Source organism: Acomys minous (assembly GCF_964271855.1).
Source record: "Acomys minous genome assembly, chromosome: 8".
NCBI lineage: Eukaryota > Metazoa > Chordata > Mammalia > Rodentia > Muridae > Acomys > Acomys minous.
In genome coordinates, this window is record NC_140489.1 from 81,066,332 (window position 1) to 81,084,338 (window position 18,007).

The 18,007-nt window shown below is 41.2% G+C and overlaps 1 protein-coding gene across 1 annotated transcript in view; it reads left to right on the top strand.

Moving 5' to 3' along the window:
• Nucleotides 1-7,356: 7,356 nt before the first annotated feature.
• Nucleotides 7,357-18,007, top strand: part of BCAP29 (B cell receptor associated protein 29) — a 43,050-nt gene continuing 32,399 nt past the window's right edge. The window contains exons 1-4 of the mRNA XM_084791856.1: nucleotides 7,357-7,491; nucleotides 7,721-7,840; nucleotides 11,195-11,295; nucleotides 15,512-15,662. Coding sequence (XP_084647982.1) covers nucleotides 7,749-7,840; nucleotides 11,195-11,295; nucleotides 15,512-15,662 — 344 coding nt within the window. The 5' untranslated portion in view covers nucleotides 7,357-7,491; nucleotides 7,721-7,748. The remainder of the gene's footprint in view (nucleotides 7,492-7,720; nucleotides 7,841-11,194; nucleotides 11,296-15,511; nucleotides 15,663-18,007) is intronic.

The following is an 18,007-nucleotide window of genomic DNA, read 5'->3' on the forward strand; positions in this document are numbered from 1 at the left end:
GGTATGACTCATCTTTAACTTAGCAAGAAGTGCATTTTAATTTTTTGAAAGTTTAGGAGGTAGTAAAACAAATGTCCACATCCATATAAAATGAGAAAAAAAACAAGAAATTCTGTGTAGAATTATAGTCAGAATGTACACTAAAATTTAAATTGGAAAATCAACTGGTACATTTCCTAATTGAATGCATACTTTAATGTATTTAAGTTGCATCTAATTGAATTTAGTTACATATGATGCCAGCTGTAATTTAAAAATAAGACTGGGGCCAACAAGAAGGTTTAGTGGGAGCTGGACACGGTGGCTCATGCCTGTAGTCCCAGCACTCAGGGAGGCAAGGGCAGGCAATCTCCGTGAGCTCTGCCAGCCTGGTCTACAAAGCAACTCCAGGACAGCCAAGGCTACACAGAGAAACCCTATCTTGACAACCCAACAAAAACAAAAAGGCTCCATGGGTAAAGCTGCTTGCCTTGGCCAAGCCCGACAGCCTGAGTTCAATCCCTGGGACCCACATGGTGGAAGCAGAGAAGCATTTCCACAAAGTTGTCTTCAGGCCTCCACGCATGCACACATTCCCCCATGTACCCAAATAATAAATAATGGTTTCTTAAAGGTTGCGTGGAGCTCTTTGACGGCAAATTTAGTTCTTTTGAAGCTTTCTAGATGATGTTACTAATGATCTGGCAGAGTCCTTTGTTCTACCCAGGTAAAGATGTTGGTGACAAGCACCCACTTTGGCAGCGGTTGACAAAAGGAGCCAACCCTGGCAACAGCAGATGGTGGTGCTCTGTTGTGAGTTAGGATTCTTACACAGGCCTCAAGTAACCGCCCACTAGTCCTGAGGTATCCACTGTCAAACTCTGGTTCGTGTAGGTCTAGGAATGTGGCCTCTCCAACCTTTGACAGCACTATTGTTACAGCCTTGGGTGTCATAAGTTTCCTAGCCCAGTGGCCCCTGTGACTAAGATCCTTGCTACTGAGACTTGACAGCTCTCTGCAAGTCTAGCAGCTGCCAGGGCCTACAGCTTCTCTGAATCTTTCAGCCTCTGTCCAACCTCAGTTCTCCACCCCCACTTTCGTGTTTCCACTGTTGTTGTTGTAACCACCCTGCTCCTTGTGCCCAGCTGTTCAGCTACCTCTTGCTGCTGTGAACGCCACCACTGTAACAGCAGCTACTACTCCTGCTGCTGGCCTCGCAGCCTGTGTGGTTTTGTTTTGTTTTGTTTTGTTTTAGGATGTCAAAGCCACTAGCTGCTCCTAGGCTCTACTTCTGCAGCTGTGCTGTCACCACAGCTGCCACTTATAAGTTCAGCCCGTTCAACCATTGATCGATATCAACAGAAAGCAAGAGGGGCTAGGGAGAAGGCTAAGTTGTTAAAGATCTTATAGCACAATTTTGAGGTCCCAAATGTGACCCCCAGTATCCATGTAAAAGTACAGGTGTCAGGGCGTGGCAAGGCAGAGGGGGGTATGGGGGGTGGGGAGAATGACCCAGTAAAGAGCACTTGCTCTTACAGAGAACCTAGTTTGGTTCCCAGCACCCACTCGGCTCACACACATCTGTGACTCCAGTTCTAGGGGATCTGACACCATCTTCTCTGCAGGCACCAGGCATGCGTGTGGTACACATACATACATGTGAACACTCACGATGGCTCATTTTTTTAATTGGAATTTATTAAAGGCATGTACCTTTCCTACAACCTGATTATCTTAAATAGTAGGGAAAAGATATTAAGGAAAACAAGAATGAAACCTTTCGGGTATCAGTTTCGTGAGGCAATTTCCCTGGCGTAATTCTCAGGAGTCTTGTAGATCATCAGTCTAACGGAAGAAGCCGCACCATGCGTGGACCAAACTTGGCAGTATCCCCCAAGACCACTGAGGTCTCGAATCCTGCAACTCTCTGCGCCGTTGGGCAAGAATCTCCCATTAATTTTTGAAAGTCATTAAGAGTTTGCAACTGATCTCTATAGACTTGTACCTTTTGTGGTCGAATTTTTTGTTCAGTTATTTTAGAGCCTAAATAGGAAATTGAATCTCATCTTTATTTTATTCTGTTTTGTTTTGTTTTATAGCAATCTGTAATCTCCAGGATGGCAGAATTCTTTGTGTTTTTTTAAACACTTTTTTAAAGATGGAGGAAACCTTGGGAAGGAGAGACTGGAAGAGAAGAGAGGAAGAAAAGGCTGCACCATCATGGGTTAGGTGAAAAAGCACAGGGCTGGCATGGATGGAGACTTGGTCCAGATAGTGATATTTAACATGTATTTGAGATTATAGATGAGAGGTAGCTTGATAAAAATTATTAAAAACAGATGACATGAGATACCTGCCCCACAATGGGAAGTAGTTTAGGAGATTAATATCTGCCCTGTCCCAGGTTAGCTAAGACTATTATAAAATATAACAGGTGTCTGTGTCTTGATTGATTACCAACAGATTCAAAAATACTGCTGTAATAATAATTATAGGCCTAATAATAAAATATTTTAGGTCCTACTGGTAAATTAACCACAACACACTTACACATAAATCTTTAAAAACAATAATAATCCAGTTGGATGGGCATACACTCATAATCCCAGTGCTGAGGAGGCAGAGACAAATCTTTGGTGGTCACTGTTTAATCAGACTAGCTTAATATGCAGGCTAATGAGAGACCCCATCTCAAAATACAAGATGAGCATCTCCTAAAGAGCAACATCCAAGGTTGACCCCGGACTTCCAAACACAGGCACGCACGCACGCACGCGCACACACACACACACACACACACACACACACACACACACACACGCACGCACGCACACACATGTGGGCAAGAAAAGGCGCTCAAGAGTTTGATCCACAGAACCTGAGTAAAGATGTGAAGAGAAAACCAACTCTACCAAGCTGTCCTCTGACCTCTACACATGCTGTAGTACAAATACAGTGCCCCACACACAAACACACACAATACGTGCATCATATATGCACAGCAATTTTTTATTTTAATTTAAAATATTAGACAATAATAACAAGGCTTTCATTTTAAAAACCAAGTTATATGCTCTGATTTTCATGATATTATTTTCATGGCTCAAATGTTGCTAACAGATTTTTTTTTTAGTTGTTTTTTGTTTGTTTTTTGAGACAGGGTTTCTCTATGTAGCCTTGGCTGTCCTGATAGACGAAGCTGGCCTCAAACTTACAGAGATGCGCCTACATCTGCCTCCCTGAGTGCTGATTAGCAGATTTTATTAATAAGAATTGTACATGGCAAGAAGTCTCTCTGGATGAAATAAAACAGTTGAGTACTAAAACACCACTGAATGTCCGAACCATGAAGGCAAGAATTGTCTAAAAGGGTTTACTCTAAGATTTGCAATACCATGAGTCAATGTTAACAGGAGCATTCCGCTGCTATATTTTTCTTGGGCACATTCTGTGCTCTCAAGTTGCAATTTATTCAGCATTAAAGAAAACTGGGATTTTTTAGTGAGAGGAGCATGGGGAACACAGCATGGAAGAGCAAATCCCAACCTATGGCAAATTTCAGTCTTCGTTTCTTACGAGCATATGTGTTTGTGATAAAATTCTTTAAACCGTTGGCTTAAATTTTTTTTTGGTTTTTTGAGACAGCCTTTCGCTGTGTAGCCTTGGTTGTCCTGGACTCAGTTTGTAGACCACATCCATGCTGGGCAGGTCACAACTCCCTGTAAATCTAGCTCCAGGGGAATCCAATGCTTCTGACCTCTGTGGGCAATGATACTTACATGCATTTATATAACCATACGGAGGCACAAAGACACATAGAAACATCTAATTTAAATTTTTCTTTTGTTTTTTCGAGACAGAGTTTCTTGGTATAGACTTGGCTGTCCTGGAACTCACTTTGTAGACCAGGCTGGCCTCGAATTCACAGCGATCTGCCCGCCTCCGCCTCCCAAGTGCTGGGATTAAAGGTGTGTACCACCATACCCAGCTACGCTTGCCTATTTTTAACATGTAATGTCCCCCATATAATTGTATCCTATAGCACAGTGATTTTGTTAGCAGTAATAGGAGTCGAGCTGAGATGTAACCCCATTCTGCTTCCTGTAGGAATTCTTTTCAGAGACCTCTACTTCGGTGAAACTGGAATTCTTGACTGTAACAAATAATAATAATAATGTAAAAATAATAATAATATAATAACTTTATTATTGCTGTTGTTGTTGTTATTGGGACTTACTACAAAGCAGAATTGGAGCTTATGATTTTTTGAGTTGGGGGTCTCATGTAGTCTCAGGCAAGCTTCAGACTCACTACATAGCTGTGCATGACCTTGAACCTCTGATCCTTCTGCTTCCAATTCCTGAATCATAGGATTACAGGCATGGTCCACACACATGGAGTAGGAGGTGTGCAAATCAATGACAGAGTGCACACTCTTCCACCTGAGCCACATCTCTAGCCAAAGCTAGAGTTTACCAAGAAGAGATTTTGTTTTGTTTTGATTTATTTAGAGGTGCAAAGCTGAGAACTTAAGTTCAGATCCAAGGCACCCATGTAAACACCAATGTAGTACTGTGCCCTTGTAGTCTCAGCACGCAGGAAGGAGATCCAGGGGGATCTTGGGGTCTCAGTGGCCAGTCAATCTAGACAAACAGTGAAATATGGGTTCAGTAAGAAACCCTCGCCGCCTCCCCCTCTCCCCCAAAAAAGTGAGCAAGCAATAAAGGAAGACAATCGACATCCACCTTTGACCTTTACACCCGTATATACATGTATACACATGCAAAAAAAGGCTTTAATGATTTTAACATAGATCTAAGCAGACATTTGTAATACTTAGCAAAAGGACAGTACAAACCCAGGTGTAGGCTTGGGCTGTTCAAAAGCAGAAGTGTCCTAGCAACAGGCACACAGCCTTACAGATGTCTTTGAACCTTCTGAAATTAATTTTTCAGGAACTTAATGAGATCAGAGTGGTTCTAAAGTGCATTGGATGATAAGGTACAATCAAAACAAGGTTGTCCAAGGTCAGGTCTTTTACCAGAAAATTGGAAGTCTTGTGAGATTACCAGAAAATTCCAAGTTTACAGCTCGAAAGGGGAAAAGGCCATAAATGCTCAGACATAGTCTTTAAGCTTGGTTCATTGCCATTTTATAATAATTTAATTTTTTCTAATTAAAGTAATATTGTATTGCTGGGGTCCAAAAAACCAAAACAACCCAAGCAAGCACAAGAGTCCAGCAAAGCAAGATCTTTATTTGAATTAGGTAGCAAAAACTGACCAGTCAGGGACAACAGTACAGACTTGGGAGCTGACTGCATCTTTGAACATTCATTTTAGTTAAGTATTTAAGCAGATGACAAAATCTTATTGTAATCAGGCCACTACTGATCAGCCAGGGCCGTAGAACTGACTCAGGGAGCTAAACTGAGACCCCAGCCAAAATGGTACAGAGGGTTTTTTGTGTTGTTGTTGTTTTTTTTTAATTTTGTTTGTTTGGTTGGTTGGTTTCAAGACAGAGTTTCTCTGTGTAGTCTTGCCTGTCTGGCTGTCTGGCTGTCCTGGAACTCACTCTGTAGACCAGGTTGGCCTTGCTCTGAGAGATTTACCTGCCTCTTTCTCCCAAGGGCTGAGATTAAAGGTGGTTTGCAAAGTTAATTAGGCCCAAAATCCACAAGCATCTGTTGCAAGTTATCCCACCAATCAGGATTTAGGGATAGGAGACTTCCTTAGGAACACGTACACTTATCCTCTTCCTGTTGGTGGGTTATTCAACTGTGGCAGTGCAACGTAGGAACTTAAATTGTATTTGACCCCCTACTCAAAATGGAAGTTATTAAAAATGACTTCAGTCTGGTTCCTTCTTATTGTATGTGGGCAGTCATCTCAGTGGATTTCTAAGTGCTGCAGGTCTGAAGGTAAAGATGTCCTGGCAGCCAGGAGCCAAAGACCACCACAAAGTCACACTGCACAACAAACCTCACACAAGAGATTCATTGGGAGGGAAAAACCCAGGAGGATAGATTTCTTGGTTGGTGGGGAGGGATGTGGGGGATGGGCAGGCTTTCCAGGGTGAGGATTGGAGGGATTTCAAGTCCTGGGCTTGGGGAAACTCAGGGATTGGTGGGTTTTCCTGTTTAGGCTTGGTGATATTTTCCTGTAGGGTGGGGCCTGGCCATTCTCCTGCCTTGAGTTGTTATAAATAGCCCACAAAATTTTGTTAGCTTTGCTAGAATTTTAAACTCTCAATGGGTGTAAGACTTCTACCAGACTCCAAGAGGCTCCTTTGCTTTACTAGGTAACTTTAATTTTTTTTTAAATCTCAATCTATCCTGCCCTACTTTGTGTTACATTCCTGAGATCGTGCAAATATTGAAAAAATATCAATCTTTAAGTGTATTCACATATGTTGAAAACTTGGAAGTGTCTGGAGTTGCCTTTTAGAGTCATAGTCTTGTTAATAAAAGAACGTCAAAGCTTTTCTCAAGGACAATATTATTAGTTTGAAATAAAAAACAGGGTAGGCAAGGAGCTGGAGAAGACAAAAAGACAAATTATGCGTTTTTATTTAGGGTCCAATTACAGTGCCTTGATCAGAAGTAGAGGTCCAGCCACAGTTTAGGAACAGGCATTCAGAGACTGAGAAAGCCCAATATCAGAGAAAGCATAGTAGGCTTTTCACCATCAACTAAAGAAAAAAAACAAAAAACAAAACAAAACAAAAAACCCAACTTCTTGGGAAGTACAACTACTGCATCCTTTTAAAAGGATAATTATCCGCTCCATCTCCTTAACATGTCTCCAAATGAGCTAGATTTCCTGGATAGTGGGCTCCTGGCCACCTTAAGGGAGGAGAAAATAGTACATACTGTGCTCTTTGGAGCAGACCGGGATGTCAAGTGTTCTGTTCGTGTATAGCAGGAGACTTCCATTTTGACCAGGGGACAGCTGTTAGGTTTTCCTTTCTAGTGTTACCAGGGAAACAGGAGATAGGATGCAAAGTTAACCATGAGGGAGTCCACCTTCAATGGTTTCTCGGCCTTATCTAGTTACCTAACAGCATACGGTTGGGTAAAGGAGTAGACCCATGCCCATCTTTTCCAAGCAGTCCCCAAACAGCTCCCAGAAGATGCCTGGTCCTAAGAACGGACAGGGAAAAGAAGCACCCAAAACACATCCCTGACATCGCAGACCCCACAACACCCCCACCCCACAACACCCCACCCCCCAACCCAGGCCCTGGACCTTAACATAAATTTAGTTTAATTCGGGGCAGGGAGGCAGGTTTCCACGGCAGAGGGTCAACCGCAGCAGGGCCACCCTTCGGGGGTCCCAAGCCCGCGTGGAGGGGCCTGGGTCACCCCGCGTCTTCCACGCCGCGCACGAGGAACGACGGCCGCGGTCGCGCCAGTGTGACCTCAGCCGGGCCCGGGCGCGCTCCCCGGCGGCGCGTCACGTGCGCGCGCGCGCGCGGACGGCAGAGGCGCGTGGAGCGATCGATCGGCGGCGGGTAAGGCGGACGGCGGCGGGCGGCCTCGCTGAAGGGGCGCGGCTGGCAGCTCGGGCCGCGGCGTCAGGCCTCCCCGGCGCCACCGGAGCCCCGCGCGGGGAGAGCCAGCCGGCCCGGCGGCGTACAGCGCCTTGTCACCGGGGTTGGGCGAACTCCCAGCAGGCCCCGCGTGGGTGTCGGGCCGTTCACCCCTGTTTCTGAAAGTGAACTCTTTTTTTTTTCTGTTTAGGTGTGGATAAACAAACAAACAAACAAACATGACAATCCAATGGGTGGCGGTTGTGAGCTTTCTTTATGCTGAAATAGGACTCATTTTAATCTTCTGCCTGCCCTTTATTCCTCCTCAGAGGTAGGAAACCTTCAGATCCTTAACAGCGCCAAAATGTTTGCTCGGCTGCTTCGGGCCAGGGTGTGTGACGCTGCTTTTCGCAGGGTTGGAAAGTTTTGAAAGGGCCTGTGTAGTGGCTCAGTGGGGAAAGGGCGCTTGCAGCCAAGAGAGAGAATTTCAGTTCGATGCCCGGAACCCACGTGATGGAACGAGAACCGTCTTCTGACCACCACACTTCCACCCTGGGATGCACGGAAACACACACACACACACACACACACACACACACACACACACGCGCGCGCGCGCGCGCACACACACACACACACAGGCACACACACAGGATACATACATGCATACATACATATAAACAATAGATAATAAGTAAAAGTTTGAGAGACAGTTATATAAAAGGTAGTCTTAAAAATGAAGCTCAAATTGCTCTCTGGTAACAATATTAAAATATTATTTTAAAGCTTGATTGTGCGTACAAACTGGATTTTTCCCCCTTTTTTTTTTTTAAGAGAACCTAGTCTTTTTTTTTTTTTTTTTTGGTCTTGATTACAAGTATAATAAAGCAGTGATTATGCCATGGACACCTGTCCTGTCTCGGCTTCATATTTGACCTTCTTTAAAAAAAAAATTTTTTTTTTTTTTTTGCTACCCTGCATTGGGTGGGTGCAAAGTTGTTAAATTGAGACAATTAAATTAAATGGCAGTTTACAGACCAAAGCCTATAAATGGCCTTAAAGAAAAAAAAGAAACAATCTCCTTAATGGATTTTAAAGATGACATGCTTGAGGCCCAGAAAGGGTATACGCCATGACTCGAGTCACCTAACTGGTCTGTGTCAGACTCCAGATAAGATCCTTACCTTGTGGTCACACTGCCTTTCCTGTTCTGCCTTTCTATCTCAGATTTCAAAAGCAGATATGTTTTCTTTTTAGCACTCCTTGCGACAGAGTCTTACAGATTCAAGAAGTCAGTTTTATAAATGAGGCTAAAAGATTTGAAGAAACAAAATCATCCGGAGGATTTCTAGGCCACCCTTTTCTTCTTGCCGTTTACGGTTGTGTACCCATCCGGATCTAGTAGCTGTTACATGCAAGTGTGAGTGTGTTCACACTGAATGAATGTTCTCATGTAAGAACGTGGGTACACACACACACACACACAGAAAGCATGTGCTTATGCTCCTCACCACGTGTTTATGCGCGGGGTGTCATCCATAATCTTCAAAGAAAAGTCTTCATGTAGTCTATCTACTCTGTAATTCAGTGGTTGAAGGTCAGTACATGCTCAGAAATAACTGCTTTTAATTCTCCATAATATATGACCTGGAACAAATTATTTACCTTCTCTGGTCAGTTATCCTAGTAATAGTAGTGTATACTTTATATGATGGTGTGATAATTAGATATAGTGCATGTCTTACAACCAATAGAGTATATCAAGTCAATGAATATTAGCTATTATCTGCTCTTAAATTCAGTCTTACTGCAAACTCCCAGGCGGCCCCTCTAAGGGTTTCTTACATTCCTTTTTTTATTGACTCTTGAAGAAGTAAATGAATTTATACTTAGACCTACATCAGGCTGTTGTCAGCTATATTCTTTTCTTTTTTTAAATGTTTGCAATGGTAAATTTAAATAGATAATCAATTTAATTTTTTAAAATGCTTTGAATTTGATCATAGAAGCAAAAATAACTGATTCATTTATATCTGGCTTCTCCCCTTCAACTTGAAGTTATTGCAAATAGTTCTTTTTAAATTGTGCTAGTAACTAGCCATATCTTTTTTGTTGTTGTTGTTTTTGGTTTTGTTTTGTTTTGTTTTGTTTTTTTCTGTTTTTTCGTGACAGAAAAACAGTTTCTGTGTGTAACAAGAGAGCTCTGACTGTCCTGGACTCACTTTGTAGACTAGGCTGGCCTTGAACCCACATACATCAGACTGGCTCTGCCTCCTGAGTGCTGGGGTTAAAAAATGCGTGGGACACCACACCACAAGGTGCAGTTTGTCATATCTTAAGTTGTGCTTGTGAAGTATATTCACATGCTAATTACCTTCATAGCTCCTTTGGACCCATTTAAAAACACTTGCATACAATGGTTGATACCTTTCCAGTTACAGGATGGATTGCTCTGTCACATTTAGCCACTTAGAACTCAGCATCTCTTGTGTCTGCGGCTTGGCTTATGCTGCTCAATCTGTCTAGACTATTTCCTCGTCTCATTTCCTCTGTGTTCAGACCTTGACCAAGGTAATGGATAAACTATATGAGTAGTTACATGTGTAAAGGCTTATCAAGATATATACTGAAGTTTGTTTTTTTCATTTTACATATATGTCATCTCTCAGTCATTTTAATTCCTTTTTTGTTAAAAAAAAAAGAAATTATTTTACCACATAAAAATAAACTTGCAGAAGCAAAGATGGTAGTGCATGCTTATAACTGCAGCACGTGGTAGGCTAAAGCAGGATTGCAACTTCAGGGTCCATTACAGCAGAGGCTACATAGCAAGACCCTGTCTCAAATAAGGAAGTAGAGACTTAGGTGTTGCTAATTGTTAGATCAAAAGACATCATCATTTCTGAGACAGTGCTCTAAGAAAAAAGAAACAGCTTCCATCAAAATTATAACATTTTAATTTAAGAATTTCTTTTGGGGCTGGTGAGATGGTTCAGTTGGTAAAGTTCCCGCAACACAAGCTTGAGCCTCTGAGTCTGGTTCCAGGAACCTGTGAGGGAAAGCTGGGTATGCTTGCTTAGGTGGAGAATTAGGGCTCATTAGGCATTCAGTGAGGCCCAGGGTCCCAGGCAGACACTGTCTCTAAGTGAGGAGGAGAGGCTGTGCTTCTGAGGAACAACATCTCAGGCTGCCCTCCACCTCTACACAGTAGTCCGCAGGCATGCGTGCCTGTGCACAGACACACACCCACGGTTCTTTTTAAGGTTTTGCTCATCATTTCCATCAAGGCAGTGGTGGCGCACATCTTTAGGACCAGCACTCAGGACTCTGAGTTCAAGGCCTGCCCCCTCTAGAGTTTCAGGACAGACAGGACTACACAGAGAAATCCTGTCTTGAAAAACCACACACGTAAACAAAAAAGAAGTCATTTTCACTTAAATATATTTAAACTGCCAGATAATGCCACAGTATTTAATAAAATATAATTATTTTCTATTTTATGAGCTAGTCTGTCATATCAGAGGATTAGTATATTTTAAAATTAAATGTCTCTAATTTTTACCATACTCCTATCAAAATATTATTTCAGTATTTAAAAGACATTTCAAACCTGCTTTTGGTTTGTTTGTTGTTCCTGCTTTTGTTTGTTTGTTTGTTTATCTAATCTAATCGTGTTATTTTACAGATGGCAGAAGATATTTTCATTTAGTGTCTGGGGTAAAATTGCAAGTTTATGGAACAAAGCTTTCCTTACCATTATAATCCTATTGATTGTTCTGTTTCTAGGTAAGTACTAGCTAGATTCCTCCACTGAGTCCAGTTCTTTTTAAATAAGTTATCTGGGGTTTGTTTGATTAAGTTAATGTTATTGATATTGAAAGACAATTCATTTTATTTGTTGATATTAAGGTAGGTAAATAGGGCTATTTTGCTACATATTTGGTACTATTTTATATACACAAATTTCAGGTGCAGTGATTCTTAACATCTTTTAGGTTACTTTAACATTTAAGTGCAGTAACAACTGGTCTTCTTTCCACTTGCCAGATGATTACCAAATACAGTCTTTGTTAACAGTGTTGTCCTGGGCACATAGGGGCTTGGCCTGTACGGAACAAATGAATGAAATCAACAGGCTCTTAAAAGATTCTTAAACAAGTGTGAGTCTTCACTGAAACCTGATCAAAAACAACAGCTTTAGTGGCTACTGCAAAAAAAAATTTAAGATTTGTTTATTATTATGTATACAGTGCTCTGTCTGCATGTACACCTCAGGCCAGAAGAGGGCATCAGATCACATTATAGATGGTTGTGAGCCACCATGTAGTTGCTGGGAATTGAACTCAGGACCTCTTGAAGACCAGTCAGTGCTCTTAACCTCTGAGCCATCTCTCTAGCCCCCAAAATTTTAATATTAAATGATTATCAGGTAATATTAGAGGATCTTTTGCTTTAGTTCTGATAGCAGTATTGTTATAGCATCTTAAATCTCTAGGTCAGAGGCCTATTTTGTAAATAAAGTTTTATAGAAACGTCATGCCAGCTATGGTGCCAGCCATGGCGCACGACTTTAATCCCAGCACTGGGGAGGCAGAGGCAGGCAGATCTCTCTGAGTTGGAGGCCAGCCTGGTCTAGAAAGGGAGTCCAAGGCAGCCAAGGCTACACAGAGAAACCCTGTCTCAAAAAAACAGAAACAAAAAACCAAAACAAATCACCATTCTTGCTTTTGCATATGGTCTGTTTAAAGGTTTCATTACTAAGAAGAGACACCATGATCAAGGCAACTCCTATAAAGGAAATCTTGTGGTGGTGGTGGTGGTGGTAGTTTTTTGAGACAGGGTTTCTCTGTGTAGCCTTGGCTGTCCTGAACCCACTTTGTAAAACAGGCTGGCCTGAAACTCACAGCGATCCACATGCCTCTGCCTCCTGAGTGCTGGGATTACAGGCATTTGCCATCGTACCCAGGATAAAGGAACCTTTTAACTGGGGCTGGCTCACGATTTCAGAGGTTTAGTCCATTATCATCATGGTGGGAAGCATGGCAGTGTCCAGGCAGACATGGTGCTGGAGGAAGAGAGTCCTACACCTTGATCTGCAGGCAGCAGAAAGAAACTGTGTGCCACACAGGGGGAAGTGTGAGCATAGGAGACCTCAAAGCCAGCCCCACATTTACACACTTCCTCCACAGACAGCTCCAGAGTAGTATTGCAGCTGGTAAACCCTAAGAACATCTATTATCTATCCCTTCGTTTAAAAAAGAAAGTTACTAATCGTTTTTACATAGGAATATGTTCTTAGTATAAGAAGATGCATGCTGAAATATTTAGGAGAAAGTACCAATGAAGCTTTGGATTGAAAAACATAAAGCTAATATGACAAAAATCTTCAAAATGTGTGTCTATATGGTAGGATTATAGATCTGTACTGGACAGATTGAGCATTCCTAGCTGAAAATTCTAAATCTAAAAATTTGAATCCAAAGAATTGAAAAAATGTTAACACCAGTATGCTGGCACCAATGGAAAATTCCATCCCTCACCTCCAAGAACTGAAAGGACATTGTCTGAAACTTAATTTCAGGCTTCCATCTATAAACTGTGTATAAAGCATAAATGAATTTCATGTTTACATTTGAGTCACATTTTTAAGATGGCATAGTACATAGATGCATCAAAGGTCTTAACAACAGCAAGGAAAAACCCTAAATCCAAGCACTTCTGATAACAAGCTTTTTGCAGAAAATATGCCCAGCCTGGAAGAGTTTTTCTGCAGATTTAAAATGTGCATGGTAATGATACTTCATAAATTAAAAGTAGAGCTTTGAGGTTTCTAAAACAGAAACTCTGTGCATCTTCACGATCACAGTGTTCTTTTAGAAATGACGAGATCGGCAAGATTGACTGACTATGTGAGATCACCTACCCACTTCTTGCAAGTGTCATTCCTTGCACGTTAGCTTTTTTCCTAATTCTTTTGTTTGTTTGTTTTTTGTTTTTGTTTTTGGTTTTCGAGACAAGAGTTTCTCTGTGTAGCCTTAGCTATCCTGGAACTTGCTTTTTAGACCAGGCTGGCCTCGAACTCACAGAATTCCACCTGCCTCTGCCTCCTGAGTGCTGGGATTAAAGGTGTGCACCACCACACCCAACTCCACACTTAAGCTTTTAATATTCATTATAAAATATGTTCTCCCTAGGAGCCTCCCCATAATTCTCATGTTATAGATTAAGTCGGTTTACCGGCACCAATTTGGACCCTTCACCATTATGTTTGATGTTGTTTTATGCAAAAATGTTTCATGTTCCAAACACCAACCTTTAAAATAGAGTTGATCCTCTTTATAAAACTGAGAGCATCTATTTGGAAGGAGTACAGAATTGTGAAAAACAGGAAGGGAAGCTTGGTGTGGTGGTGCACACCTCTACCCAGCACTTAGGAGGCAGAAGCAGAGTGTGGTAGATAGATCTCTGAATTCCAGGACAGCCAGGGCTGCACAGTGAGACCCTGTCTCAAAACAAACAAACAAACAAACAAACAAACAAGAAGGGAACTGTATCAAGTTTTGAATGGATTTGCATCTCACTTGAAAATGTCACTATTTGTCATGGTGTATTATTAATATTGTACACTGAATCCTCACCCATATAACCTCACAATAAAGTAGCAAAGAAGTAGAGAAAACTGATCACTACCAAGCCATCAACGACCTGAATAACTTTGGCGTAGCATTTTGTCTCTCTTGACTTGATAAGTCTGTCTGTGAAATAAAAGAATAAGAAATCATCTCAACTCTGTAACAGAGTTGTCAGATGTCTACTGAAAGCTATCATTTTCTGTGTAGGAAAAGAGAGCCATAGGAGATTGTTTTGGCTACATTTATTGGAAACCAGCTTGCCCTCACTTGAGCAAGAAAGAACATATTTTTTTAAAAAGAAAATAAAGACGAACTTAAAATAAAATAGGAGTTGTTTCAGGGAAGTGCAGGGAAGGGAGGAAGCCAGATTCCAAGGAGGGACTAGTACTAGTAACTAGAGAACCCTTTCCAGCTCTGCGTCTGTTTACTTCACTCTTACCTCTATGGCCTCTGCTTACTCTATTCCCAAGGCAGAAAATGGTACCACACAGCTGTCAGATAATCCATGTGCAAAAATTAATTATCCAGCTGAGTGGTGGTGGTGTACACCTTCAGTCCCAGCACTTGGAAGGTGGAGACAGGTGGATCTCTGGGAGTTTAAGGCCAGCCTTGTCTACAGATCAAGTTCAGTACACCCTGTATAAAAAACAAAACTCTACCTCTGTATATTGCAAAACAGCAAAAGAGCTACCAAATGTTTAATGGTATTGGAAATAAAGATTTTCAGTAAAAGAAATGGCATCTAAATGTAGGGTGATAAAATGAAACCTTATTACTATGCAACGCTTTGTTGGGGTTTTACTTTGGAACGATAGAAATGTGACGCTATTCAGAGATAGTAGCTGTGAACTGTTATAAAGTAAATGCAATATAGTCTGAATCCATTTTAACCAGTCTGGGAAAATAAACATTTTGAAGTAATGAAATGGTTCTGACATCTCAATTATCTAAGTAATGGTGAATATAATAGGATGCTGGCACATTGGGAGAAGTGTTTTTTTTTATTTATAGTTTTTTGTTTGTGTGTTTGTTTAGTTTTTTGATACAAGGTTTCTCTGTGTAACCCTGGCTGTCCTGAGCTCCCTTTGTAGACGAGGCTGTCCTCAAACTCACAGAGATCAGTTACTAACAGAAGGTTGAATTTTAGTCATGCATAGAAGTAGAAAGAGTAGGAGATGATATTTCACATTAGATCAGGATCTGACAGTGAGATAATGATAAGCAAGGCCCAGAGGAATGATTTTTAAATGCTACAGTAGTGATTCATAAATTGCCACTACTATCCATTTACAAAGTTTCATCTTTGGCCATAATACCCTGTTATTTTTTTTTCTTCAAAAACAAAAGTAATGTTCTTTCTCCTGTAATAGATGCTGTGAGAGAAGTAAGGAAGTATTCCTCCAGTCATGTCATTGAGAAGAACTCAGATGGCAGGCCGACTGCCTATGAGCACACACAGATGAAGCTCTTCAGGTCCCAAAGAAATCTTTATATTTCTGGATTCTCATTATTTTTTTGGCTGTAAGTAAAAACAAAACAAAACAAACAAACAAAAACAAAAAACAAAACCCTATGAGCACAGTTTTAACACTCATAGAATTCTCTTTTTTTTTTCCTTTACACTAGGATATTTTTGTTGACCTTCATAAAAGAATGCAAATGAAAGATGGGTCTATAATCCCAGCACTCAGGAGGCAGAGGCAGGTGGATCTCTGTGAGTTTCAGGCCAGCCTGGTCTACAAAGTGAGTCCAGGACAGCCAAGGCTACCCAGAGAAACCCTGTCTCAGAAAAAAACAAAACAAAAACCCAAACAAACAAACAAAAGGATGCAGATAACAAATAATAGTCACACTGAAGAAGATAGTGGCGTTCTGAGGGGAGGAGCACGCCAGTCGGTTGTCCAGTGCCAAATGGACTGAATAGGCTATGTTCAAGAATAGATATGTGTGTACATGCAGTAACAGTTTAAAAAAAGGAGGATAAATTTGAAGGAGAATTGGGAGAGGTGTATAGAGGAGGGTTTGGAGAGAGGAAAGGGAAGGGGAAAATATTATAATTGATTTATAATTTCAAAAATGAGGGGAAAAGTTATAGTTTGTAGATCTGCTGGTTGCAAAGAGCCTTAAATGGCCTGGTTGCTGACTGTCTGGAACCTTCTCATATTTTCTCCAATATATATATAGTACATGCCATTTGCACTCTCCTTCACTATTCTTTCTTCTAAAAAATATTTATTGAGCTTATGAAATATCACTGTCCTTCCCACTTGAGTCTCATACAAGCTGTTCTTCTAGAACACTCTTCCCTCCCCCCAACCTTTTTTGTTTGTTTTTCTAGTGGTTGGAGAACATCTTTGATTAGGGGTGAGGAAACATGTAAGTACAACAGGCACACAGAAATAAAGACCCTCCACAAAGCAAGATGGGGGCGGGGGAGGACTTGGGAAGCTGAAGCCCTGTTTGTTTCTTTTAGATAGGGTCTCACTATGTAACCCTGGCTACTCTGGAATCTGCTGTGTAAACCAGGCTGAACTTGAACCCACAAAGATTTGAGGCCTCTGCCTCCCAACTGCTGGGATTAAAGGCTTACCCGACCATACCTGGCCTTCTCTTTTCTATATAACTCTTTTACTTATCTTTTAGCCTCTTTCTCAAAGAAGTCCTGTGGTCATCATTTCCTCCAAAGTATGTAGGTCTTCTGTTAAGTCTAGACTTCAACTTTTAGTGTCATTCACAGTTGTAATTAAATACTGTTTATATCTCCAACTAGAAGCCAGACATGATGACACCGCCTGTAATTCCAGCACTTGGAAGGCAGAGGCAGGTGGATCTCTCTAGATGTGAGGCCGGCCTGGTCCATATAGTGAGTTCCAGGACAGCTGGAGCTATATAGTAAGACTCTGTCTCAGAAACAACAAAAATATTCAAGGCCAGCCTGGTCTACAAAGCAAGTCCAGGACAGTCAAGGCCACACAGAGAAACTCTGTCTCAAAAATCCAAAGACAATAATAATGATGATGATAATAATAATAACAACAACAACAACAATAATACATATATATATACAAAATATGAAAAATATATCTCCAACTAGAACTTAAACTTGAAGGCAGGAACTAAGTTTATTTTCAGCTAAGGCCTGAGTACCTGCCATAGTAGTTCCTTAGTAAATACCTTCCTACAATGATTGAAGAGATTAATTTTAATATCTAACATGGGGGTTACCTTTAAATATGTCATCGTTCAATTTTTTTAGACTTAGCCATTCTTACAAAATGATCTTTAAATGCAAATTTCAAACTAGAACAAAAAAATGGTCTTGCAGTACCATCTAAAATTCCATTTTACAGCTGGGCAGTGGTGGCGCACACCTTTAATCCTAGTGCTCAAAAGGCAGAGACAGGCGGATCTCTGCATTTGAGGCTGGCCTGGTCTACAGAGTAAGTTCTAGGATAGACAGGGATACCTGTCCTGTCTTGAAAAATAATTAATTAAAATTTCATTTTACTCCTTTAGGCTAATAGCTTTTTGTTTGTTTTTTTAGACAGGGTTTCTCTTGTAGTCCTGGCTGTCCTAGACTTTGTAGACCAGGCAGGCCTTGAACTCACATCAATCTGCCTGCTTCTGCTTCTTGAGTGCTGGGATTATAGGTGTGCACTACCACACTCAGCTTGGCTCATGGCTTATAAACAGAAAATAGGTGACCCTGTGTGCCAGAGGCTGGGAGGTGCTGCTGCATCTGTGTGGTTTTTTTTAACTTTTAATTGATTCTTTGTGAATTTCACATCATGCACCCCATCTCACTCATCTCTCTGTCCCTTCATATCTGCCCTATACCCTTGCAACCTCCTCCCTCCCAAAAATTA